General features: G+C 42.9%; 1 protein-coding gene across 1 annotated transcript; it reads right to left on the reverse strand.

The window, feature by feature from the left end:
- Positions 1-214: 214 nt before the first annotated feature.
- Positions 215-27199, reverse strand: Apoltp (Apolipoprotein lipid transfer particle). Its single transcript, XM_030384495.2, has 21 exons — positions 27043-27199; positions 15422-15598; positions 14501-15252; positions 14073-14232; positions 13759-14002; positions 12868-13700; positions 11103-12805; positions 10695-11038; positions 10413-10623; positions 9990-10348; positions 7963-9928; positions 7302-7460; positions 5697-7240; positions 5013-5631; positions 2645-4910; positions 2415-2584; positions 2174-2272; positions 1554-2113; positions 1282-1482; positions 455-1145; positions 215-389 (listed from the first exon to the last, which is right to left on the reverse strand). The coding sequence occupies exons 2-21, from the start codon at positions 15498-15500 to the stop codon at positions 345-347; spliced, it is 13005 nt and encodes a 4334-aa protein (XP_030240355.1). The 5' UTR covers positions 15501-15598; positions 27043-27199; the 3' UTR covers positions 215-344.

A 27199-nucleotide genomic window follows, 5' to 3' on the forward strand; every position in this document is an offset into this window, starting at 1 on the left:
TTAAGATCTGTCCGGCCAGAGATGAGAGCTTAAGCGACCCGGAAATGCTTCCTTCCTTCAATTTGTTCGCGCACTTCCGGCGTAAACATAGTCCTGCGCTGTAGGTTTGTATTCTGTTCGTTTATTTACTTCACAAATGCCAACCCCAACTGATATTTGATTTCAATTTACTCATATATATTTTTATCAATTTTTCCCTTTTCCAATTACGCAATTTTTCAATTATTTTCGTCATTATGGTATTTATTTTTACAAAATATTGTTTAGTTATTTGGCAAAAACTTTACATCGTGTTATCAATTAACTAATCGAATACAAACCTAATTAAATGCGTTTGCTTAGGATTATTGTTCTAGCTCGTCTTCCCATTCCCAGTCGTCGAAAAGGTCCTATGAAGAGAGACAAAAGAAGTTAGAGAATAAAATGCAATTGACCTCTGCAAGCCACCACTTACATAATCATCCAGACTGCCCTTCTCATCAGGCAACTCCTGCGGCGAGCAGGCTACATACGCCACGCCCGAATTGTGGCCGGAGCACTCACAGGTCTGGGCATCGACGGGCATGGCGCTCTGTGCCACACGCTTGGCGAAAATGGTGGCGAATCGCGTTATCGGATACTTGCGCTCCGGCGCCAATTTGCGTGCACTGAATACGGAGCCGTTCGTTTCGAGCGCCAGCGATGTGCAAATGCCCAAATTGCTCTTGGGTATGTGCACCTGGCTGCGCGTCTCCTCGTCGCCCTCGGGATAGCGTTTCGAGTAGACCAGCTTTTTGTCCAAGCCAAAGAAGTGACGCAGTTTCTTCGTCCGCTCAAAATCGAACTCGGTGTCCGCCAGAATATGCAAATTGACGCTCTCCTCCAGCATGAACTGCAATATGGAGGTGTAATCGAAGCGCATGTCCTTGGGCGAGCAGCTGCTGCACGAGAGCAAAATGAAGGTCTTCGATACGCCCGGCCGGAAGTTCAAACGGGATGCGGCTGAAATGGCCAGCAGGATGTCCTTGCTGGTGCCGTTGCCTGTATTGATATGCGCAAAGTATTCCGCCAGCTGCTCGGGCCTCGATGTAAACACATTACGCTCATAGATAATGCTGCGCGGCTTGTCGTAAGGCTCCACGCCTCCAAAGGCCAGAACCGCATAGCTGGAAATGGAATAAGAGAGTCAAACATGTAAGAAAATTGCAGTTGGGTTGAACGACTAGGAGCTACCCTGCAACCCGACGAATCTGGGCTGTTAACTAAGTATGATACTAGTCAAGTCTTGGATATGTGGCTTACCGATTATTGGTTATCTTGGCCGCCTGCAGCTGCTCCTCAATGCTGGCCACGACACTCATAATGCTCTTGGTCTCCTTGAGATTCTGGTTGCAGGCCTTGGCCTCCACTATGAAGACCACATCGCTGCTGCGCGGTATGTCCGCACCACTGAGCTCTATAAACTTGCCCTCCGGCACATAGGAGCCATTGGCCAGCTGACAGCTGTTGTGGGGTTTACAAAGAATTAAGTGTGAAAGAATTGTGGATTGTTGCAAGAACTGTTGCACACTTACAACACACACTGATCCGGCACACGCATGGGCACCTTGAACGCGGTGCAAGTCTCGATGTAGGCCAAAGCAGCGGTACAGGCGCCCTTGATGGCCGGATGGCCCGGGCGTATGGGCTGGGATTTCATGCCCAGATCCAGGCACATCTCAAGGAAGGGTGTCGAATCAACCACGGCACTGCAAGCAGACAAAAGGCCCGAACGGAAGAAGCTGTGGCATATCTGTAACACTTCCGGACTTGTGGGCAGCGGCCTGGCCAGCTGCGTCTGCTGGCAACGCTGCAGACTCCAGGAGTCGGTGAACTGTTGTGTCTGGGCCGTTATCAAGCCATTGGACATGGTGTACTCATCGTAGGGCTCATTATTGAGCGTGCCCAGCAATCCGGCTGTCTTGGCAAAGTACCAGCCGCTCACCTCGAACCAGCACAGATCGAACTGTACATTGCAGTGCAGGCTGAACTGTGCGTCCGAGATGATGGACAGAATGTCCAGCTCACGGTAGATGTTAACAGAGCCAAGCTTAAGCGGCAATATCGGCTGGGGATTGCCATTGATGCTAATGTGCTGTGGGCAAGAGAAGGTGGTTCAAGCAACTGCAGAGCATCCGGAAAGTCTTCTACTTACATCAGTGCCAAGATCTATCTCGATCAGCTGTCCATTGGCAATGAAGCTCAGCTTACGCATGGATATATTGCCCGTTCCACGACCACTCAGAGGTTGAGCCTACAGTGAAATAAAAACAAAAATCGAAATTCTATAAACGGACAACAGAATGGAGTAAGCATAAAGCTGATATACGCAATTCTCGCTCGTGAATGAGTATAATTAACAAATATGTCAAAGCATTTAAGAGACTTTTCCCTACCGCTGGTTCCAGCAACAGCGTAAAGTTGTGCTTGAAGAAGTCGTGTGCCAACAGATAGCTGCAACGTCCATTTCGTCCGCCAGCCGCCAGCTGTTCGTAGTTCAAATTGAGGCCCACAAAGCGCTGATCGAAGGTCATGTAATGGCGTGAGTCAATGAGTAGAGCACGAGCTGTAAATATACAATATAGACATTAACATAGATCCCACTCGATCCACTGCTCATACATACAATAGTAGGGCGGCAGCCAGGTATTGGGATCCAGATGGGTTCTCAAGTTGTACAGTTTCATGATGATCGAGGAGTTGGTCTCGCTGAGGAAGCTGTTCACCTTGGAGAGCATTTTGTATTCAGGTATCTCCTCGAACTTGGGCGTCTCGTTGAAGGCGTGCCAGGACATGGGCAGCTTCTGCTCCAGATCAATGATGCCCACCTCCGGATCAAAGATGAACTTCGTCTTGGCCTCACGGTACATGTCGGCCGTTTCCAGCGCATTCAGCGCATAGTTGCGGAACTTGTTGCGCAAGAGGCCGTACAGTTGATGGATGCGATACTCGAGCTGCAGCTCATCCGCAATCCATTCCAATTTGGCCACAATTTCATTGTACTTCTGCACCACGATCTGCACTTGATCGATCTTCTGCAGCTCCTTGATCTCCTGCCAGATTTCCGTGAGCACCTCATTCAGCTCGGCTCCAAATGGCACCAGCTTGAAATACTTCTCCTTGATGAAGTTCCAGGCCAGCGTCGAATACTTTTTAATATTCGTGATGGCATCGTTCGCCTGGATGTCCCTGTACAGGCGTTCCACATCCGCCGTAAAGCTGGACATCTTGTTGAAATAGGGCGATTCGGCTAGCTCATTGGTTCGCTTGTAGATGAAGTCAAAGACCTCCTTGCTCAGATCCCAGAGGGTCGTCTCTATGAAGCTGATGATCTTGAACATGTGCGGCTCGAGGCGCTTCAGTACGCTCAGCCAATAGGTTTCCGCGAGACGCCAGAACTTATTCCACAAGTTCTCAATGTACTTAATGAACTTAATGTGCAGCTCCTTGACGAACTTGTCATACTTCTCGATGCCCTTCTCCATGAGCGCCGATATGTAGGCCAGACTTTCGCCATGGAAGAAGCGCGTGATGGCATCCAGAACATTGTTGTAGGTCGCCTTGACGGTATCGATCAGCCAGACAATGCTGTTGCGCAGCGCCTTGCCCGAATCACCCATGGCGTGCCACAGCTCTGAGAAGATCTTGGGCACCGACTCGATGTGATCCCTGATGGCCAGCTCGTCCAATATGGTCAGCGTAAAGTTCACGACGTTCTTGATATAGAAATCGTTTGCCTCGTACGACTGATTGACAAAGAGCCGCAAGTCGTTCAGATCCTCCTCCAATACACTCAGTTGGCTGATGTCGTCAATGAATCGCTTGTTGTACTCCTTGGCCGTGTTCCAGATGACGCCCATCGAGTCCACCGACTCGGTGTATAGAGACTTGATCCAGAAATCGATGCCATCCGAGAAGGAGTTGTAGAGCGAATTGCTAATGCTCTCGATTTTCTCACGCAGCTCGTCCCTAATGCTAGGGCGCCAATGGAAGCGTCCAGTGATCAGGCGGGAATGGTTCATCTTCAGATACGAGCTCACATCAATGATGCGAATCTCCTCGTAGTTGCGCCAAACGTCCAGATATCCACTACGCGTATCGGGTATATAGCCCACCATCTGCAGATTCTGGCTGGCATCCTCAGTCAGATTGAAGTCCATGCGAGCGGTACGATCCACTAGATTCACATAGACATAGCCCGTGTGATTGGTGTCGGGTGTATCCCATATAGTGGCATTTAGCCCATACACAGGATACTCCACCGTGGGCAGCAGCCAAAGACGCACCGCATGGTAGGGCGAGCGACGCTCGTACTCCAGCTCACGTTTGTTGAGATCCAGCATAGCCAAAAACTTGCCATACAGGGGCGAATAATCGCGCTTGTAGTGCGCCGTCGACTCCGTCTTATAGTACGACGGACGCGCCACCAGCGTGCCATTCATCTCCACATCCAGCTCCGAGGCCGGATGATAGCCATAGATCTTCAGCGTATAGTTCGTGAATCCCTTTTCGTTGTACAAATCGCGCAGATGAGCGCCCAGTGTAATCAACTGTTCCGGCTTCTTCGAATAGTCGATGGTCAACTGAGTTTTCAGTAGATCCTGCAAGCCGCGATAATACGTGGCCCTGCACAGGATGTCCTTCTCGAGGTACGGATGAGCCACTGTCCAGATAAACGTCTGATGATCCCGCTCGCCCTTGCGCAATGGCTCCGCCCTCCACTGGAAGTTGCTGCGAATCTTTCGGGACTCTTCATGAGGCCCAGTGCCAGCCCACTTGAAGCGCAGATCTGCATTGAATTGCTTATCGGTCAGATAATACCAGCCAGAGGACGAAAGATTGCGTTTCGGATAAAAGAGTTCTATTGCGTAGCGCTGCGACTCGTTGCCGTTCTAAGGGAATATAATTGTGGATTTGATTAAATTAAAAAAAATTAAACGATATAATACTATATCAATGAAATGGCCTCATTATCTCTAAGAGTCTTTGCTCACCGTGCTAAAGTTGCCCATTTCCAAGTTGTAGCCTATCCAGGCCGTCTCCGATAGCTCGATCTTGGCGTGCTGCTTGACCACATGTGGATTGACATTCTCGTACCGGGTGGTCAGGATAACGGCACGATTTGGATGCACGGCCACCACCTTGAATTCCTGAGCCGTTGCCGTAGTCAAGACATGCAGCTCGCCCGTCAGATTGAAGTTCTTTGTGTTGCGCAACTCGAAGACCTCAATGTGCTTGATACTCCGGGGTTCGGCCGCATTGCGCATATCCGTGGTGCTGACATAGTGTATGCCCAGCGGCTTCATATCGTTCTCCAGCGTAATGTCCGTGGTGTCCTTGTAGAAGGGATGCTTCTTCAGCTCCACGCGCTTGTACTTGCCATCCAATATCTGCTGTGCATTATAGACGACCTTCAGATTGCCCGAATCCTGATTGGCGCGTTCCTGCAGACCGTAGGCGATATCCGCACGATGCCTAGTGGTCAATGGCACCTCGATCTCGATGTTGCCGTTCAAGTTGTGATTGGTGCTGTCGCTGTCGTAGTTGCTCTTCAGCTTGAAGAACGCGCTGTCCTTGGGCCAATTACAACGAACGTAGCGATAGCTCTGGCCACTGCGTAAGAGATTTGTCATTAGCCCATATGAATATATATAGAGAATATGTTTTTCTACTCCTACCTCTTTGTGGTGAATTCGAAATCGGTTTTGAACCAGCTGACGTTGAGGAAAGGCGTCGTTGAGTTGATGACACCATGCATATTGGTCAGCGAGCTGAAGGTCACGTCCAGATCGCTGAGGCGACGACTCGCTGGATAGTCCAGGGCACAGACCAGGTTCACATATTCCGCACTGGGCTTGTCATAGTGGCCGCTCAGTCCGAATGTGTGCTCGCCCTTGAACAGGGGTGTCGTCAGCGTCGCTTGGAATTCGCGGCGATTCTTTTGCTTCTGCAGCAGCGTGAAAACGCCTTCGACTATGGAAATATTCAGCTTTTCGGCCCAGTCCAAGTGAGCCACACCCTTCAGCGATTTGGTATCGTTGTGATAGCTGAAGTGCGTCGAGAGCTTGCGTTGAGCTTCCAGCGCTTCGTAGCTGCCCTTGATGTTGAATTCCGGACTGCTCAGCTGTTTGCTAATTATATTTCCGCGATAGCTGCCGCTCAGCTGGTGAATGTCGCCCACGGGCAACGGCAGCCGGGTGACCACATTGAATTCGAGGTCATCCGTCGACTTGTAGTGCAAGCTGCCGTTCACATCCAGATTCCACTTGGAGTCGACGCTCAGGCGACCGCCTGACTGTAGCTGTAGGAAATTCTTGCCGGGATTCAGGTATTTGGCGCTGGCGTGCACGATGCGCGGTTGGGCCTTGGGCCGCTCCATATAGCTCTCCAGCACCAGCTGCATATTCTCGGCCAGTATCCAGGACCACAAGCAGCTGCCGCGTCCAATATACTTGCCAATCTGATACTCGCCCACGACCTTGCCGCCATCGGGACGTACACCGATCTCGGAGTGCAGATGCACTGAATCGATGCCCAGCTGCTTCCACGGCGTCTGCAGATTGACATCGCCCACCAGGCGACCCTGCTCCAACGTCTTCAGATTGCCATAGAAATTAATGCGAGAGATTTCCGGTTCGGTGCTCTCCACCAGCACGGAGAAGTCCATGGGCCCGTTCCTGTCGCCGGCGCTATAGCCGCCAGATATCTGACACATCTTGCCGTCTTCGATGGTGCTGAACGAGAATCGAATTTTCCTCGGTCCCGCCTCATGGACGTTCAGCTCAATGACGCCATCGCGTCCGCCAGACTTGGGCTGAACGCGCAACGTGACATCTATGGGCAACGTGTCCGTTATGCGAACCACTCCGCGCACATCATAGGTGGCCATATTACGATACAGATTGCCCATCACATCATAGCGCTGCGGATCCTGCGGACTGCGCACGATGCTGCCGTGCATGGAGATGTTGCGGTAGTTCTTCAACGGTGTCCACACCTCCACATTGAACACATCCTGCTTCTTGTTGGCGCGCGTGCCGTAGGCAATGCTCTGACCGTCGCGACTGAGGAAATTCAGGTCAAAGTTCAGCTGTGGACTGGGGCCCTTCGTGACCACAATGGAGCTGGAGGCCAGCTGCAGGGGCAGCATTGTTGTGTGCACCTTGCCATTGGCATTGATATAGTAAGCGGGATCCGTATGCCAATCCGATTCGATTTGTAGCTAAAGAAAATATTAATATTAATTAACGAATAGTTGTATTAATTACAGTTCTTGTAATTACCTTGTTAACCACGCCGTTGTCGGTGACCTCGAAGCGTATGTCAACAATATTGTCCACCGCAGTAAAGTCCTTTTTAAAGTACGCATTGCAAGCGTAGTGCGGTATAACATTCGTTTCCAACAGAATGCCAACAGATGTTTCCAGGAAATTGTCTTCATTCTGAAATCAAAATCAATCAAATAAGCAAGAGAATGCTAGAAAAAAACGGTGCAATCGGGCGTTACCAACTGCAAAATACTTCTTAACGGGCAAAACCCTGCCATCTTCATTTTCGATTATATATGCCCCTAATTAAGTCAATAGGTTAGGTCTATTTGATCTTCTGATCTTGAGTTATTCACCTGAGTATAAATTTGCAGTTTCAAATCTCAAGCAACAATAATGCTTAGAATATAAAATAATATGCACAAGGATTGCATAATCAAAGCCACGCCCCCAATTTGCGTACACATATCAACCTTTTTTCGTTCTTCTTGAGTTTTCAAGGTGATTATAGGTTCTAGATTACAATTCTCTAGCAGTTGAGCTAATAGGCTTTGTGGCATTTCGGGAAAATCTTTCTCACACAAGGTTATACATAACTAACGAGCATTGCACAAAACCGATATGCTCATTTCACTTTCCTGAATGAGTATAACAAAGAGGAAAGGACAGTGCTCACCTCCACAGCGGCAGCCAGAGAGAGATGTGTGTGGGCTGTAATTGACGTAATGTTGCCCTTGTAGGCATTGTCATCCAGCTCGATCCGGCCGTGTATCTTGATTTCGGGCAGCTGCTGGTACGGCGTAATTAGCTTCAGCTGCACATTGTAAGCCCTGGGCCTGACATTGTCCACCACCTTGGTATAGTTGACTTCGAAGCCCAATTCTCGGGACTTGGCCTCGCCATCTTGCACCATGAACAACAGGCGCTGATAGAATGCATTGAATTGTAAGTCAAGGTGATACTCCAGCACAGACTTGAAGTCCTTGGCGATGTCGAAGGGCGTGGAGACGGTGAGGACATTCAGCACATTGATGTAGTCGGGGAAGTACAGACGATCCCTGAACTCTAAACGGCCCTGGGGCAGCTGTAAATTGCCCAGTAGGAAATAGAAGTCCATGTTCTCTTGAATATCCAGCTCGCCATTTATGGTGGGCCACACGAGCGTGTCCACCTCGAAGTTAACCAGGTAGGAGATGTAGTCCTCTTCGTCTTCCTCATCGTCTTCGTCAACTTGAATTTTGGGTGGCTGGAAGTCATCGTCGAAGTGCAAGTCCAAGAGCATCTTCTGATTGCTCAGCTTATTCACCAGCTTCGGCTTCGGCTGGCCATTGATCTTGACGCCCAGCTTATAGTTCGAGAGCTTTCCATGCAGCTTGAATATGAAGTTATCCCGCTTTAGCACCTGTGCTATGAAGCCGTTCTCCTCGAACCCAGCCAGCGGCGTGAACACCAGATACGAGTACTCAAAGTCTGTCATGTTATGCATGTGCCAGACGCCAGTGAAGCCCAGCGTGGAATTGTTCCATATGCCGCGCATGTCCACGCGCTCCGTGTTCACCTGCCCGAACACTGCCGCCTGCTGGAAGCTCTCAATGGGCGTGGCCACGCTCAGCTTGACATCAAAGTCGAGCAGATTCTTAACATCCGCCAGAGCCTCAATGCCCAGAGCAGCCGTTGGCGCTCGTACCTCCGCCACAGCGTGTCGCTTCTTCTCATTCAAGCCGAATCGGCCGTGAATCGTGCGGAACTTCTCCAGCGGCGTTGTTATGTTTACGATCAGCATATTATCCGTAAACTTGCGCACATAGCCGTCCATAGTGAGCGTAAATTCGCGCACCTCAAACTCCAACGAGGCTGCGCCCTGCACCTCCCGCTTATCGTTTAGCATAAACATGGCCGCCAGACCGCCCTTGCGATAGCCCTCAAACGGACTGACCAGGGCGACAGTGCCCGATATATTCTGATAACGCTGATTGCGAATCACATCCCAGCTGGATATAACGCTGTAGGTGTTGAAGGTGTCGTTCTGCCCCTTGTAGCTCAGGTACAGGTCGGTGTCGACCTTCTTTGGATCCTGCCAGTGCGCCACCTTCACATTGATGGTGGGAATGTCCTTGATGGTGCTGTTGATGCCAAAGCGCACATCGAAGCTAACCAACTGATCGCGTATGTCGTGGTCGCTCTTGTAGCCCAGCTGCAGCTTTTGATCCTCCGCCCAGGACAGCGTTGCGTTGGCCAATATCAGATTTTGCACATTGTAGACTCCGGCGTTCAGCGTGTTCGTGCGCCAGCCCTCGAAGGGTGTATTGACCTCGGCGTGCAGCCAGTTGTGCACGTTCTTGCCCGGCATTATGCCCGCATTGTAGCTGAACTCAATCACCTCGGTGATGCTCCAGGAGCCGTGCGCCTTGCCATAGTAGGTGGGACCGCCCGTGTAGGTGCTGAAGCCGCAGTTGATTGTGCGTTCCGGATAGGTGATCATCACGTTGCCGTCGTAGTGCTTGTTGCCCGGATTATTGTACTCCATGAGCAGGCCCAAGCGTTCCGATGGATCACGATTCGCATCCCACTTCAGCTCCAGCGAGACTTCCTTGCGTTTGTCAATGTTAAGCAGACCCAATTTAATGTGCACATCACGAAGTCTATAAAGCTTGCAATATTGTAATATCGAAATTGAATGAGGATCTTAGCGACTGCACTTACTTGTCTATGTGAATCTCCACCTGCAATTGCTTGGGCTGCTCGGAGAGCAGTTTCGAATTGATCCAATAGTCCTTCTCCTTGATCTTCAGACGAACCTCGGCATTGGAATTGCGATTATGCGCATTGGACGTATATTGCACGGTCAATCCGTACGGATCCTTGCCGTATTTGCTCTGCACATCGAAGAAGATCAGCAACTGATTGCGTCTGTAGACCATGTTGACCGACGTCGTCTCGAACGATGGACTCTCCACGATCATTTTCAAGTGGAGCAGCGCCTGCAGGCGCGAGCTGCGATCCTTGTAGTTGCCCTTGACGGCTATCGAATGACCCGTAAACCAGGAGCCATTGATAAACAGCTAAGGCAGTAAGAGAAATAAACTTTTAGATAATATATATTAAAGATGCCAATCTCCTACTAACCATATAATCCTTGGGCGACTTTTCGTTCACTTTTACGCTGGCCGTGCAGGAATTGAAATCGGGCACGGACACATTCATATAGGCATCAATGGCAAAGAGACTGCGACGCGGCAGATGGACGGAGAAGAGACCAGTTACCTCCTTATCGGGCGCATACTTCAGACCCACAATGACATTGTGCTCGGTGCCATTTTTGCTGCGCTCCTCATGCCTACGAAATAAATATATTATAATATATAGATAAATAAAATCTCTTTTGCTGAGCGTCACTATTTTACGCACTTGACCAATATGCGATAATCGATATTCGTTTTGGGCAGTTTCAGCTCCAAGCTCGCCCTCGTTCGTGAGCCCTCCAGGGTAACATTCTCAGAGCTGGAGCGCGCAAAGATCACTCTAATCAAGCTGGTGTAATTCGGATTGATATAGTCGGGCGCATTGTTATAGGTCAAGAAGCCCTCGGTATGCCCTTGCAGACTGAGCCAGGTGGCATTCGAGACAAAGTTGAGCTTCGGATAGGCTGTGGTGCGTAACTTCACATTGCCACGGTACTCCGTCTTCGATTTATCGCCATTGTTGACCAGACGGCCTGCAAAATTGATGGTTTCGATCTTGGAGGCTTGGAACTAGAAAAGCAATTGATTATGTTATTTGTAAAGCCAAGTAATCTTAGTTAAATTTCTTCCTTACCCTATAATTCACAGTCATATTCGTTGACGTTGTCACCTCGCTCTGCACAATGTTGCCGCTGACCAGAGCCTGCAGCTTCTTCGTCTCGAACGAGAGGTCGATGTCGTGCTGCGTGATGCCGTTCTTCTCGTTGATCTTTATGGAGCCGACCAGGCCGGTTATGTTCACGCCATTGATGGTCAGAAGCATGCGGGGTTTATAGATCCAGGCAGTAAAGTCCTGATAGCGTCGCAGCTCCATGCCCAGATCCAGAGAACGATTCCCATTGTTGTCCAGATAGACATCGAGGCGCCTGTAATCCGGATTGCCGCTGTATCGGCATCCAGCTGATGCCCGATTATTGCCATTGATGAAGGAGACAGATGCATTTAGACCTTTCGGAACACTCGTTAAATTGGCCACCAGAATGCGAGGAATCCGGGAGCCAGGCGTACTGAATACCAGGCTAACATTATTGTCCTCATCCTGCTGATCCCAATTGTATTCAAATACATATTTCTTCGCCGTCAAATCGGACTTCTTCAGTATGACACTGAAGTTGAGCGGCCCGGATAACAATAAGCTGGGCAAGGCTTCGGTTGTATTGCTCAGATCGGGCACACTGTAATGGGAACACATTTGCAGGCCAATCGCCTTATCCAGCACAGGCCAGGTGCAGGTGGAGTTGGCGCTGCGTTTGGCGATGCCCGCCTGTGGCAGCTCCTGGTCCCGCTTCACTACTAGAAGCTCCGAGCGTGCGCTGAAGATTTCGTTCTTGTCCTGGGGCAGGTTGAAGGAAAAGGAGACGAGATTACGGCCACGCATCTTCAGATTGGCCTCCACCTCCGAGTTAGAGTACAAGTTGCTCTTGACCTTGATGCCCGACTGGCCCCAGAACATGTCCGTCTGCATTGTGGTGATCACATCCACGGACACAGAGGGTTTGAAGTGGCCTTGGACATCGAAATGCCAATCAACATCAAACTTATCCAAATTGCCCGAAACACTCAAATCAATGGAGGAAGCACCAAATGCATGGATAGCCAAGGGCATGCCGACGGCCAGCGGTACGGTATATGCGGCATCCAGAAACACACGGGATTTCTGGTAATTTAAGGTCTTGCCGGAGAGCACCTTTTGCGCCTGATGGATGGGATTGAATTCCGTAATAAGCCTCGCCACTTCCGACATGGACTCGAAGTTATAGTAACGCAGATCGTTGCCAAAAACGCGCAATCCGAATTGCGCTCGCGGATTGTTGTAGTCGTACTTCAGCTTGTAGCCCAGCTGGTCAATATTGCGCTGGATGCTTTGTTTGCGTGTCGTCGCAGTGGCGGCTGCGTCCCGCTTGGATCGCGGAGCATCCTCTAGCTCATCCTCGAATTCGTATTTGCCATCTTCATCCGACTCTGAGCTCTCCGCGGTCTTACGCTTCAGCCGCAAGTTGTCCAAATTGAGCAGGTTCTCCAAGGTGTCATCATCCTCGGCACTCTCATTGCCCAGCCAGCGATTGAGAAAAGCGAGCTTCTTGCGCAGCAGCTTGCCATTCAACGGGCCCTGCGGCCCAAAGGCACTGGCAACCAGCTCCTCGAAGCCCTCGGCGCGTGCAGTAAACTCAAAGAAGTTCACCGATTGGCCAAAGAGATCGGCGGTGAAATTGACACTGGCCATGCGAGGCAAATAGGAATCGGTGCCGAAAATCAAATTCGCATCAGTTGTGGTACCTAAAAACAAAACATATATATTCAAAATTGATCAAGGATATATTAAGAGCAAGTTTTCCCACCAAAGTTGTACTCATCAAAGAAGAGACTGTGCTCATAGTTGCGGGAGAACTTGCGTATGTCCATCTTAAACTTATCAGCTAGCTCATCGTTCAGAAGCAAGCCTTGCGCCTCAATGCGCACCGGCGAATTGGATTTAGCCAAATTTGTGAGATGTGACCAGACGAATGAGCCAACCTGATTGATTTGCTCATTCTCCAGTATGCTCTTGATGGAACCAATTGATATATAATCCGGACAACGCATCGTCTGCAGGTAGCTGTATATACGCAGCTCGGAGTTAAACGTGTAGTCGGCATAGTTGTCCAAGAAATAGCTGCGGTACTTCAAGCAGTCGACGCGCCTGAAGGCGAGTATGCTCTGCAAGCGTATGTCCACTGGCACCTCCTTATTGTTAATGATCAGCTGCAATTGCTCTGCAAATCCTGGGGATATGACTCCAATATTGCCGAGACCCTTGAGCAGTATAATCAAACGCTCGCGTTGCTTGCGATCACCGCGATATCTCTTGAACTGGCTCAGGAACTCGGTCTCCAGCAGATTGATGATCTGCACTACCTTCAGATCCTCCTCGCAATTATCATGATGCTTGCAATAGCTGTGCACTACAGCAGTGGCGCCCAGCGTGTACTCCGGATCCAGTTTGTTTCTAGCATAGTCGAGTATGGTGTAAAAGGTTTCCAGTGTCTCTGCGTCGGGTCGCGTGATGAAAGACAGCGAACTCATCCAGCTGTGCGCCATTTCCTTGGTTAGTTTCTCATTTACAATCTGATCGCGCATCACTTGATACGATGCAGTGCTGCCAATATAGGGCAGTGATTCCAGAACATGTTTTCTGCAATTCAATAACCATTTAGACATTGATCTATTATTAATACTTAGGTATTACTTACTTGCCCTGATCGCAAATGCTGGCTGAGCGCTGCAGCAGCACTGTGAGTGTCTTATAGTCCAGACTCTTGGATGTTTGCAGAAAGTTGGTGAAAACATCGATAAACTCGCGTTGGATGTTGGGAAAGCCAACCACGCACATTTGCACCAAATGATCGCGAGCCGCCTTGATCTCGTCATGACTGGGCTTTACAGGGGGCGTGTGATCAAACACTAGCGCAGAACGACGCTCCACGAATTCGACATCTGTGCATTAGAACAATTGATTGAGATTAGATTTGGGAACATTTAATCCATGTCTATGTGTGGGACTTACTCTTATCCAGAAATTCGCTTACGCCGTATGCATCCTCGCTATCCAGCCGCAGCGTGCTTCGTGTGGTGGTCAATGCACCTGAGCTGCCGTTCGAGAAGGGCACCAGCAGATGGCTCTCCATGCAGCTGATCTCGCGGTAAACATTGTTATCAATGGTCAACTGTAATTAAGAGAGAAGCATATTATTAAAGAAGACCTCTATTTTGGGATTTCCATAATTTCTCATTCTCATTTCAATATTAAATTCATTCAAAATCTAGTTAGATATCTGATTGGAAGTGGGCTTATCTTTGTGGTTCTCATAAATACATTCATTCCAAAAGAAGTTTGTAGTCTGATTTGAATTTTTTTAAATTCGCTCGAAATGTAGATTCATTTCTAATTTAATTATTTCATTTGCTAAATAAGAATTATCTTCGCATACTTACATTACAATAGCTGACTGAATTCAGTATGGGCCAAATGGTTTTATCGTCCCGGAATGTGTACGGCGTAGTTTGTAACACCGATTGGGTTGCGTAACGTCGCCGACAAGAGGATATATCCTTGGTCTTACGTATGGTCACAAAGACGTCGTCGGTGGACTCCAATGAATATTGAACGTCGCATTCGCCGGATATATCCGTTTCGGTTGTATTGTAGTCCACATCGAAGCGCATCATGGTATTTTGAAAGCTCGACAGGATGCCCTTCTTAAAGTTGAGCACCCAAGGTAATTCCTGTTCCGTGGGGCACACCTCGCTTATGTAGCCGTCGTGGAAGGCAAAGCGCAATAGATTCTTAGTTAGATCTATGGACAATTCGCCACTCTTGGGATGCATATGCTCAAAGTCGCTCGAGCCATGCTCATCGGAGGCAGACTCGCTGCTCAAGGTGTCATAGTAGTCATAAACATCTCTGGCAGGTTTTTCTTCCGTAGCGGTGCTCTCGTTGGTGGCCTCTGGCTGAGAATCATACAGACTGACTGAATTGATACGCAGATAGCCCTCGCAGCCCTTGGGAAAGAATATCTCGAGATTCGCTTTCAAATACAGATCGGAGCTGTTGTCACCGGAGCCGGCGAATTCCGTGCGCACGGAAACCGTATAGTCATATTTATAGAGCTTTTCACCATAGCCAAACTTCGGACTAATCGTCTCACATTGTGGGCGACCACAGATTCGTGGATCCTTAAGCGGATCTAAAGGTAGGAAAAAAAATATTATTATTCATAATTTTTCAATATTATTAAATTAAGACTATAATTATTGCTGATGAATTATTACATTATCTTTGAAGTTTTTTATTATATTCTCCAGATTCTAATTTTATACATTCAGTACTTCATAGATTATTTATATAATACTCACTTTCTCTTGCCGCCTGAGTTTGTGCTACGATCAGCACCAACAGCAGCCATACAGCCATCAAATAATTGGTTACGCCCATTATGGGCGTGGCCGGTACGTGTACCAACGTTGCCTTCAGATCAGAATATTTGAGAGTTGATTAGCACGTACATGAAACAGCTGCAATAAAATTATAATCTGCAAAGAATATAAATGTTATTATCATAAATATTGAAATATTGACAGACATCACCTATGTGTGTGATTGTTTCAATTAAAATTTGATTTACAATGCAAATTGCATTTGTGCATAATAAAATTTGCGGTTTGTTCTTTGGCTTCCAACTGATTTAACCCCTTCACACATTGAACTTCTCATTTGATGAGTTCATTAGGTAAAATGAAGACTTAGTCTTCATTTAATTATTGTGATTGTTCAATTGGAAAGGGGACAGCCGACAAACCGACAAGCTGGAATCATTTCCAATGCAGTGCAAACTCAACCATAATTGGAAAGGGAGTGGGGCCGACTGCAGCAGTCGTTATTTCACTTCAAATAATATTGCAAAATTATATTTGTGCGCCTTCACACTTGCTGGTTAAGTTGTTCGTTCCCTTTGAAGCTCAACATATGCCTGTGGTGGGCGTGGTAAAAGGAGTCGCCCACTATTGTAGAGCCCTTGGCGTATTACGCCTTTGCCACAGTCAAAGCTGAAGCTGAAGCCAAACCAAATCAATTGAATTTCCACTTGATTCAACATAAAACACACAAAATAAAGCGAAAAGAATAGAAAGCGTCGGCAAAAAAAAAAAAAAAAAACAGAAGAACAGTCGAAATCCTCTCGCTTCAAACGCAGCTGCAGCCCTTCCATCATTAATTCCAGCAATAAAGTGGGAACAACTCGGAGCACCGCCATAAGTAGGAGGAAAAGAGAGGGCTAGCTTACGACATTGCGATTGACGCCAACTGTTGGTTTGCATTTGCATTTGATTTTAGAGCATGAAAAAGAATTGTTAACGGTTGTTTTGCACATTGCCTGGCTCGCTCGCTCTCACCCGCTCACTCACTGCTCTCCCCCTCTGCTTATTTTGTTTTACTCTTTGCTCTTTGCAGAGCATATAAATCGCAGCTACATTTGTGGTTTCCTCTTTTGCGTGGTGCTTCATTCTGGACCCGCTCCCGTATTTTACTGGCTGCTGTTGGGTATTTGCTGACAATGATTGCTCGACTGCAAGAAACAGCAAAAGCACTTAACACTATTTTTTTCTTTTTTGCGCTCGCGAGCATCGGGTGCATGTGACCTGCATATGCACGCATACACACAAACGCACATATGAAAGTACTCTCATACTCATACATACATACCCATATTGAGATCTGTGTGCATGTGTATGTGTGGTGTGTGCACATGTCAATTCTTCGTGATTTGAAGTGTTTTTAGCTAGCCCGTCAAAATGTTTGTGTGCGGCTGCCACAAATTGAATTGCAATGGTCTAACGCTTACTTGAAGGGTAAATAATGATTATGAATCGTGCTGCGAGGGATTTCTCGCTTAATTGAGTTAATATGAATGTTTCAACTTCAGATTCAATAACACGAAGCGCAAGAAACGAAAAGATACAATGCGGCAAGGGTTGCCAGACGGTTTCAATTGAGCAAAGTGAATAAAAGTAAATATATATTTAGCTATAAACAAAAAATAATTTCTATATATACACTTATTACTGTTTCGATTATCAGAGTTACACAACTTTCATATCTCTTATATTTGATTTATTGTGTTAAATAATATATATGTAGATACATAAATTCTATTATATGCCGTGCTGATCAGTGTCATTGCAGCATACGAATTTTTGACAATCAGCGTACCATGTGCAAATGCGCTAGTGTTGGAAATATCGCTAAATGGCGCAAATCGTTAAGCCATTGGTCAACACTTGCCATGATTTGGCAATTAATTGTGAAATGTGGAAAAGTGCGCGTCGTCTTTGCTTATTTATTTATTTTTTTTTTTTTTTTGTGGAAGAGCAAATTGTGAAGTGAAGTGAAAGTAAAGGGTATTTGTAAATATCGCAATGTTCAGTGTAAAATGTAGTCAATTTGTTGTTACAACATGAAATTCAATTGAAAAGAAATGTTGGAAGCAAAAGTGCTCGCGGCAAGTAATAAATGTGGCTAATTACAGGCTACAGTGTTTTTGTGTGCGTGTGTGCGTTCGTATGTGTGTGCACACTATAAATCGCATTGTCGGTGCCCATTTGATTATCAGCGCGCACTTTGGCGACCTCCGCAGAGTTTATCCTGTCTGCTGCTCTTCGCAAAGCTCATAAGCGGCTTTGCTGCACAGCTATTGCAAAATTAATAAATATCATGTATGAAATGCGGAGTGTGTGATGTATGGAAAAGCAGCGAGGCTATATGTATGGGTGTATCTAATTTGCCTATGGTACCGCTGCTGTTTTGGCATACAATAACCATGAAATGTGAAAAAGTGCTGCTTAGCAAAGCAGAAGAGGAAGATGCAGAAGAATTACAAGTCACTCAGGCTTAGTATGCTGTACGCTGATTTCACAAGCAAAATAGAAGATGTGAGTTAATAATTATTTATTTAATATACATATGCATGTATTTATTTAATATATATATTTCATTATAAAATATATTTTATATATTTTTATTTAACATAATTATACATAACACATATGCATAAATTTATTTATTTTTTTTGCTTTCAACTAATTTTGCTATTTTTATTTATTTTTTTTTTTGTCGAACGCACACAAGTAAATAAATAAATATGAAATATATTATTTAACTTGCGAAAATATTATTAAATTGCATATGTATATGTAACCAGAACACCGAAAATTTCGTTTGACTGGCTAAAAGCTAAGAGAAGCTCCAACGCCATTTGTTTTCATATTTGGCTATACCCAATGCAATATTGGGAATACTCATACATGCACACATAAATATATATATGTCAGCTACATATACGCATACGTGTATTTTCCGGGTAGGGCAAACATTTTTGTACAAAATGCAATTTTCAAGTGAAGGTGAAGTTGAGTTAAGAGCTCTTTGTGTGCTGCTGTAGGGAGCGGGGCACAGAGATGCAGCAGCCAAGTTCTTGTAGGTAGAAACTTAAGCAGATTGTTAGCGAGCAGAAAAACAAGAAAAAGTTAGATACATAGATGGGGTATGCAACGAATTTAATAATACGCTATGCACAATTTTTATGTTATATACATATGTGAAAATATTTCTAAATAAATGCTAGCGGAAAACCAATTCTGGGATTTTAAAATTTATTCTAGCATCATAAAGTTGATAACTTATTAAGTATTTGTAGCACTCTTACATGGAGAAAATAACAAAATAATAATAAATTTATTGAGTGTTACTTTTCGTCATGAAGCTTTATTAATATTTTTTTCTGATTTTGTTTTTGCAAAAAAAAAAAAAAAAAAAAAAAAAAAAAAAAAAAAAAAAAATTAATACAATAAATTTCATAGTTTTATTGTAATTACATATATTCAAGCATATAATTGAATAGCCTTAAATTTATTAAAAGCACAATCTAATATTAAATAGAAAATTGAAAAAAGAAAAATTCTTTAAAATTGTTTCAGCACTCTCCTTTGTCGTTTAACTGTTCCTATAGCAGAGTATGAGAAATGTATAAATTTAATACGAGCATAAATTCTCAACTAAATGCAATTACGTTTGTTGCCAGCATAGCGCAGGGGCCTGCTCCATATAGTGCATGGTAAAGGCTTAAGGATGGAACGTTCTGGGTGGTGGTGCAGGGCGTTTGTAAGTCGTGAACTGCAAATCTAATAACAAAGCGAACAGGGGAAGTTAGAGAGAGGCATAGAGAGGGAGAGAAAGAGGAAGATAGAGATGGAAAGTTGTTGCATATGCAAAAGGCATCAACTGAGAGAGCTTTGAGCATTTGCTGCTACCAATCAAATTGTTGTTCATGCCTGGAAACAGTGACTGCTATAAACATTTACTGTGAACAGTGAGTGCCGCATGTCCATGTACATGTCTACCTTAACGATTATTGAAACTTTCACAACAACAGCAACGGCAACAACAACTGAAACAACATACACGTCAACAAAGATAGAAATTTCACAAAACGCTAAGTGCCTGCAGCCACGCCTTTTAAGGCACTTTACCGACTGCAACAACTGAACTCAAAATTCAAAATAGAGGGAGACCGAGAGACATCGAAAAAATAGTTACCAATACGCGTTTGAAGCGGCTTCTATTACTTTTTCAGTAAAAAAATGGAAAGAAAACAAGATGAAATTTGTTATGTTCTCTGGCTTGCGTGGGCAAATCGTTGTTGTTGTTGCTAGGCCATTGTTTTTCTTGGTTCAGCAGGCATTCTGGCTGCCTGGCAGACTCCTAGTCTGGTAGTCTGGCCATCACACCTACCTAGCCTGGCTGGCTCTAATGGCATCCAAATGGGCGCCATGTTTCGTCATTGCCTTCACATTCTTCCCGCCCGTTACCACCATCTCCGCCTGTTCAACACGTGCCAGCATTCTGTTTCTTTTTTTTTCGTGCCATGTTCGATAAAGACAAAGGTATGTGAAGGGGGAGGGGGCGTGGGAGCTGCACCGGCTGCTGCAGCTGCTGCTGAATGCGTTTGCTGCCTGGGCGAGAAATTGCAAAATTGAAAATTATGTGCAGCACTTGAAAAATGGCTAATAAACGAGATTAAAATTGCCAGCGGCATGATTTTCAGTTACTGCACTCTCGATGGCAAAGCTGCAACAGAATGCGTTCAAATTATGGCCGCAATCGACAACATGTTGTCGATTACGCCCAAAAGGACGAGATATATTGAAGAGCCGGTAGTTGAGCCAAATGCCGAAATTGCTTTTCTTATGAGTGAAGCAGGTGTATGTTTCAGACAGGAGAACGGAAATTGAGCCAAAATAAACCAATGAAGTTTTACCTGACCTTAAATAAATTAAATAATTTAGCTTAGAGGGTTTCCATTTTAATGAAAAATTTAGATAAATAAATAAACTAGTAATTTAATTAAAAAATTGTGCTTGCATAACTTTTTCAAGTTTTGGGTCTTTAAGATAACTTAAAATTGATTAAAATATAATTGCAGCTGATTTTGCTGAAGACTAAGGTGAAGAAAATCTCTGTAAATAATGTATCAAATTTAAATGTAATTTAAATAATATAATATATTTACAGCATTTAATATTCATATGTAATTAAAGCTGTAAATATATTCAGGGAAGCCTCAGTAAATTAAGCAAACAACACGAATTTCTTTGTATTTTCACATATTTGAAATCTTTCACATAAGCTGAAAATACTTTCCCGTTTGCTTTAAACGGCATTAATTCCTTGCATTTCCTGCATAACTTGCAGCATACTCAACAAACTTGCAACAGTTTCTGCTCATAAGTCGTTTGCCTTAAATGCTTTACAGTTGCAGCAGCAACACGTGCATATGTGTCCACACTTATATACGTATATGTATATATATGTACCTCAATTAGATGCCATTTAAAAAGTCTGGAAACTTGGCTAACGTAAAACACAAGTTTTAAGCTGCGGCTGGTCTGAGCGCCAGCTAAAGTTCGGGTCATCATTTCTATTTTTTGTTGTTTTTAATTACAACGCGGTAAAAGCCAAGTAAACCCGAAAGTGTGGCGACAAAGTCATAACTAAACACAACTTGGCGTTACAAGGGTATGACCAAGGTATGTGCGGGCTATAAAGTCGAAATGATCCAGCAAAAAAATACATATTTATGTACATATATGTATTTAAATAAAATAAATTTACGTTTGTATTTTTTATGTACTAAAAAGAATTAAGAAAATTTCCCCATTTTTTAAAAATTTTTTTTTTTTCATTTTTTTGCATATATAAACTTCAAAAATAAATATACATATGTATTTTTTAATCTCTGAAGAAAGTTTTTATAGAAATATTAAAGTTATGCATTTTTTTTTTTTTTTTTTAATTTTTACATTCTTACATATGGGAGTAGAATAAGAAATGCATGACATTAAAAATTCGAAATTTGGAATTCCTAAATTAGCAAAAATTTTAAGAGTAGATATAAAATAAATAACAACGTAAATCGGAAAAACAAAGAACTAAATTTTCCGGATTTTATATATGTTTAGAGGCTTAAATATATACCGGAAAAAATAGATTAGTAAACAGAAATGTGAAAACATTATCAAATACTGCAAATTGCGGATAAAAATGCTTTTGACTAAATTGAATTTAGCTTAAAGTGGAGGCAGCGTGAACTTTATGGCTTCTGCTTGACTATATGTAGTTAAATATCTCTCTATTACGTAAATTCTCACAAAATCAATATACCCTTCCCGCAAGCATGGCAATGGGTATGCCAGCCAACAAACATCTAAGTAGCCTAACAACTGCGGCCAACACATAACAGCAGCGCAGCAACAGGGCTAAAAGGCGGAAAGGCAGGCGGTTAGAGCGAACGACTTAAGCCACATAAAACCCGGCATAGAGCCGGGCCAAAAGCAGTCAGACAAACTGGCAGAGCCCGCAGAGAATTGGCCAAGCTAGCTAGCTAGCAAGAGTTGGATGTGGCAAATGCTTGGCAACACCTTCTATCGCCTCCGATGGGAATGGTAGCCATATACTTTTTACTTCTCAAATAAATTTACATAATTCTACATTTATTTTTTAGTCCCTTAACTTGTGTCCGATCGCGCTGTTGCAGCGCGCTGTTGCAAAGGGTATGGTAAGTGAGTAAGTGAGCATTGCCGAATTATGCAAATGTTTGCCACTGCACAACAGTGCGTATGCGTATTGATTTGAGCAGTAAACGTTGCAGTGCGGTCGGGGCGGGGACGTGAGACAAGGGGCGGTCGGGCAACAATTCTCTTGCCACAAGTCACTGCCACAGCCCGGAGCAATGAACTATGCGAAACTTTTGTGCACAGACATGCGGAATCATCCATTCATTTGATAATTATACTGCCGAGCATGCGTGTGTGTGTGGGTGTGTGTGCTTAGTGCACTAGTACTTAGATATAATTTAAGGGAAGCTGCGTGTTGGGGCTTATATTGTAAGCCGGCCAATGTGTTTGCCTTAAGCTCCTGAACTCCTGTACGGCATTTGTGTGCTACGGCAAAACTCTCCAAAAATGTAACATTTGTTTATAATCATTTGTGATTATATTGCATGTACCTTCATATTTATTTACCTGAATAAATTCGCATTTTCTAGATAAGACCTAATTGGCTTTTGCACAGTGCATCTCTCGGTCAACTCAAGCGTGAATAACTAAAGTACAAATTGCAACAAATATTTGCAGTCTCAAATTGAGAAATTTAAATGCATTCAGAATATTTAAGGACAATAGCAAACTTGAGCTTGATAATTCCTGTTCGCATTTGAAAGTACAAATTTATGAATTTAGTCTGAATTAGTAAAGCTTTTCGAATGTGCCCCACGAGAATATAACAAAGTTGAAATAATATATAATTTAATCCTATTACAAAAACTATATTTTCAAAAATATTTTAATAAATTATATTCCTATATAATATTCTACTAGTTCTTTTCAGTTCTTTCCTATTAATTAATTTATATATTTCATAAATAATATGTTAAATAAATATTTCAAATATCGCAAATAAATTAAGTTAGAGCAGATTAGGAAATTTATGCCAATTTGAGACAATAAATGTCTTCGACATTTTCTCCCTATGAGAAATATTCACAATTTGTTTATTATTTATATATGCAAGCTTTGGCTTGTTATTCAATTCATGTTTGCCCAATTTTGTGGTTAATTTAATAATAATATTGTTGTTTGGTATTTCGGCACGATTGAAATTTGCATAAGTATTGAATATAGAGTAAAATGGGGCGTGATATATTTAAGCTTTTGATGCATCACATTTGCTGTTTATTGACAAATTTATTGAAATTTTATATAAATGACATAGATTATTTCCATAGTTTATGTTATACTATAATTGCTTTAAAAAAAAAAACTATATTAAATTTAAATTTAAATAAATTTGCCATATATAAAATGAAAATTTCTTTTAATTTGTATTAAACTATAATAATTTATTTCATTATCAAAAACTCCAATTCGAACAACTTTTGTCTATGACAAAAAATTAAAATTAGTTATAATTATTCATCAATTTTTATTAATTAAAAAAAAACAAAAAATTTTTTTAAAGAATATTAGACTATCTTTGGCTCAGTTGAATATGTTTCTCCATTTTCTTCTTGTTGCTTATTTTTTGACCAATTACTTGAATAATAATCATTTAAAAAGACATTTACTAAACCCTATATATGCTTATAGAAGCGCATCAAAGCGCTGTCTCCATGAGAGAATTTAGTGTCTGTTATTTCAGAGACAGCTGTTCGTTCATTCCCGGTGATTATATTTAGACTTGAGCCTTGTCAAAGGACATCGCATTGTCTCCTTAACTTATGTTTTGCTTAAGCCGTTGCCTTAAATCAAACATGACACAAATCGTTTCACACTAAGCCCACAGCTTAGCTAGTTCCTCGTTGAGTTCGCAGCCAAATCCATCACTCCATCACAGTGCCCCCAAGGCAAGGTGTGCTGCCTGCTTCAGCTAAATATGTCGGCACGTGTCTGCACGCCCTAAGAACCCCTTCGGGTTAAAGTAGATTGATGCGCTTGGCACAAGACAATTTTGTCCACACAAAGGAAACGAAAAGAAATGAAAAAAAATGAAAGAATCCCCTGTAGTGACTGCAGCACTTATATTTGAGTTGATTTGAGCTCAGCCACAACAAGTGTGCAAATTTTTTTCTTGGATAAAATTCAATAATTGTCTAGAGCTTTAATGTGAACGGACGCAAATGGCAGAAATGGGGGGAAATGTGAAAATTGGAAAATGGTGCGCACGCTTTACCTGGGGCGTTGCTTTTACCTGCTTTCAGAATAGCATCTTTGACTGTTTTACATTTGTCGCTTTCCCACACCCACACACACACACACCAACGCCCACTCAGACTGTCTTCATGCATATGCAACATTTTTTCTCAAACGACGCCGTTTGAAATGCAATTTTTGAACGCAACAATCATACGCGGCGTGGAACACGGGCAAATAAGGAAAATACAACAACAAGCAAGTATTACTACCTGAGTAGGTGCCAGGAAAAAGGAAGTCTGCTGTCTTTTACTTGTATTCCGTTGTCTTTTGCAGCACTTGTGCGCATTTCTGTTTGGTTTTTTTTTGGGGAAGTTAAGCAAAGTGAACGACTTGCAGTTAGTTGGCTTGCCTTGAACAAATGTTGCACACGTACATGCACATACACACACACACACGCACACACACTGATATACTGATATATACGTATACACGGCATAGTATGTCTTCTGCAGTTGACAGCAGCTTAAGCGGGTGCGAAGAATTTTGGGCAATAACTATCTTATGCGCCACTAACAGCCATAACTTATCCAGAACACGTGCATATGCGTAAAGTGTGTGTTACTAGCGTCTGAAATTTAATTGTGCTGCAAATTTATTTTAAATACACTCAAAAGCGAGCAGCTAAAGGTGTGCTCTATCGACTGTCAAATTATAAACTCAATTCAAGATTAAGTATTATTGAAAATTGTCGAGGGATTGAAAATAAAGAACTGTATATGTATTCAATATAGCATATAATGATATATATTAGAGGGGAATATCATATTCTGCATACAAGAGATTTTTAGTATTTTCCATGAAGCCATTAATTATCTCGTGGAAAATGTTTTAGTAATTTAATTTTGCTAAATTTAAACACTCTTACTAATACTAATATTGTTTAACTATAAATCTTTGTATCTAATTGAATATCAATAAATTTATATTCAAAATTCTGGAGACATTGAAGATAATAACCTATATGCATATATAGAGCATTTTATAGAATATATTATATATTTATATATACATTTATGCAAATGAGAATTAGTAATTATAAACATATTCTAATAGAAGGGTTCAGCTTTAGTAGAAAATCTTATCTCTTATTTGGTCAATTAATATGCTTTTATATGCATATACTATATACATTTTGTTTTTTTCAGCTTGAATATTTCTGTATTTCATTTAATATGAATAATGAACTGTGTTCTTTATCAGTATATAAATTCACTTCCCAATTTAAATTTAGAAAATAAGTGAAATCATTCTGATGTGTATTTATTGGTCCGGCAGAAATAAGCATTCATTGAGCATCTTATCATATAAAGATTAATAATTTATTAAAATTGAGAGGAAAGAAAGAAATCTTGCATAATCCTTAGAATAAAAGTCAAGGTTGCTATAGACTATATCTATCGCTAATATCGCAACGATTATTTTATTTTACAGATGTTGTCTCTGGTGCTAAAACAGTTTTTTTGTTTAAGTTTAATTTCAATATTTAAAAACAAAATCAAATTCAACAATAGAAATAAAAACAATGGAAAATGAAAAACAAAATACATAGTTTTCAATTGAATTTTTAGCAAAATCATTTGAATGGCTGCCAAGGGCAACAATTTTTTGTTATTGTTTCAACTTCATATTTCATACGCAGAATATTTGTATAATACAATTAAATAGTTTTTGTCTGTCACTTAGCTGCTTTGCATCCATTTCAACTTTGGGGGCAATTGCGACCCGCTTATCAGCTTAGTCGTTAGCACGTTTTGCAATTATTATTTAATTTAATTGGTGAATATAGAATACGAATTCAATTAAAATGTTGCATTTCATTAAAACACACATTTCGCCTAGTTTTGCATTGTTGTTTTTGTTGGCTTGAGGCACAATTAAACAAAACGTCAAGTGGCAATAGATTTTTGCATTCGAATGTTATTAGATAGTATTGAAGAGCACTCAATTTGGACTTTCTCTCTCGCTCTCTCTCTCTCTCTCTCATCGTCTCTTTCACAGTTGCTTATCAATTAATACACAGAAGAGAGAGAGAGTGCGTAGACACACGCGATAATTTTATATATTTTTAAAACTTTTATAGAAATATTTTCCGCTTTCAATGTTGAACTTTTGAACTTTCTTATCAGCTGCTGATTGAACCGAGCGCTGAACACGTTCAATTTTTTTAGAATTTCATTCGATTTCACATGTGGCAGAGTTTTTCCAACAATTTAAGGTTATTTTTTTGCGAAATTCTTTTCTTTTTTGTTCATTTTCATATTCACGTTGAAAGTTTTTTTTTTTTTTTTTAATTTTGGAGTTATGCTTCTGGCTTAAAAGTTTTTATTTCTGCATTTCTTTGCACTACGCTTTCACACTCGTTAGGCCGTTTTTTTCCGCACAGTTTTACACGATTTTACACATTTGAATGCATTTTGGCTTTGGCCAAAAAGCGCAACGCATTAATGGGCTCTGAAAGCACTTCCGGTGCGTTAAACACGCGATTGCCAACAGAGAAAGAAATTGAGATAGAGGCAGGGGCAGAAAGAGACAGAGACTGCCGCCATTTTAAATGGCTCGACTCGGCTTAACTTGGCTAACAATGCGACGGCGCAACAGGATAAAATACAAGGCGATACACACACACACACACACAGACACCATACAAGTGCAACACTGTACAAAATTATCCTTACTTCCGGTTAGCACGGCGCAAAACCCTGATCGGCTCTCGACTCTCGACTTTATTCAGTGTGGAACTAACGTCCGCTTGGCACGAAGCGGAAAACACGAATGAGCTGCTGTTTGTCTGCTGCTGATGCTGGCAGCCACAATCTGTGTCCGTGCTCGACT

This window comes from Drosophila navojoa, chromosome 3, assembly GCF_054131105.1.
Source record: "Drosophila navojoa isolate 15081-1374.11 chromosome 3, UAZ_NAV_1.0, whole genome shotgun sequence".
Classification (NCBI taxonomy): domain Eukaryota; kingdom Metazoa; phylum Arthropoda; class Insecta; order Diptera; family Drosophilidae; genus Drosophila; species Drosophila navojoa.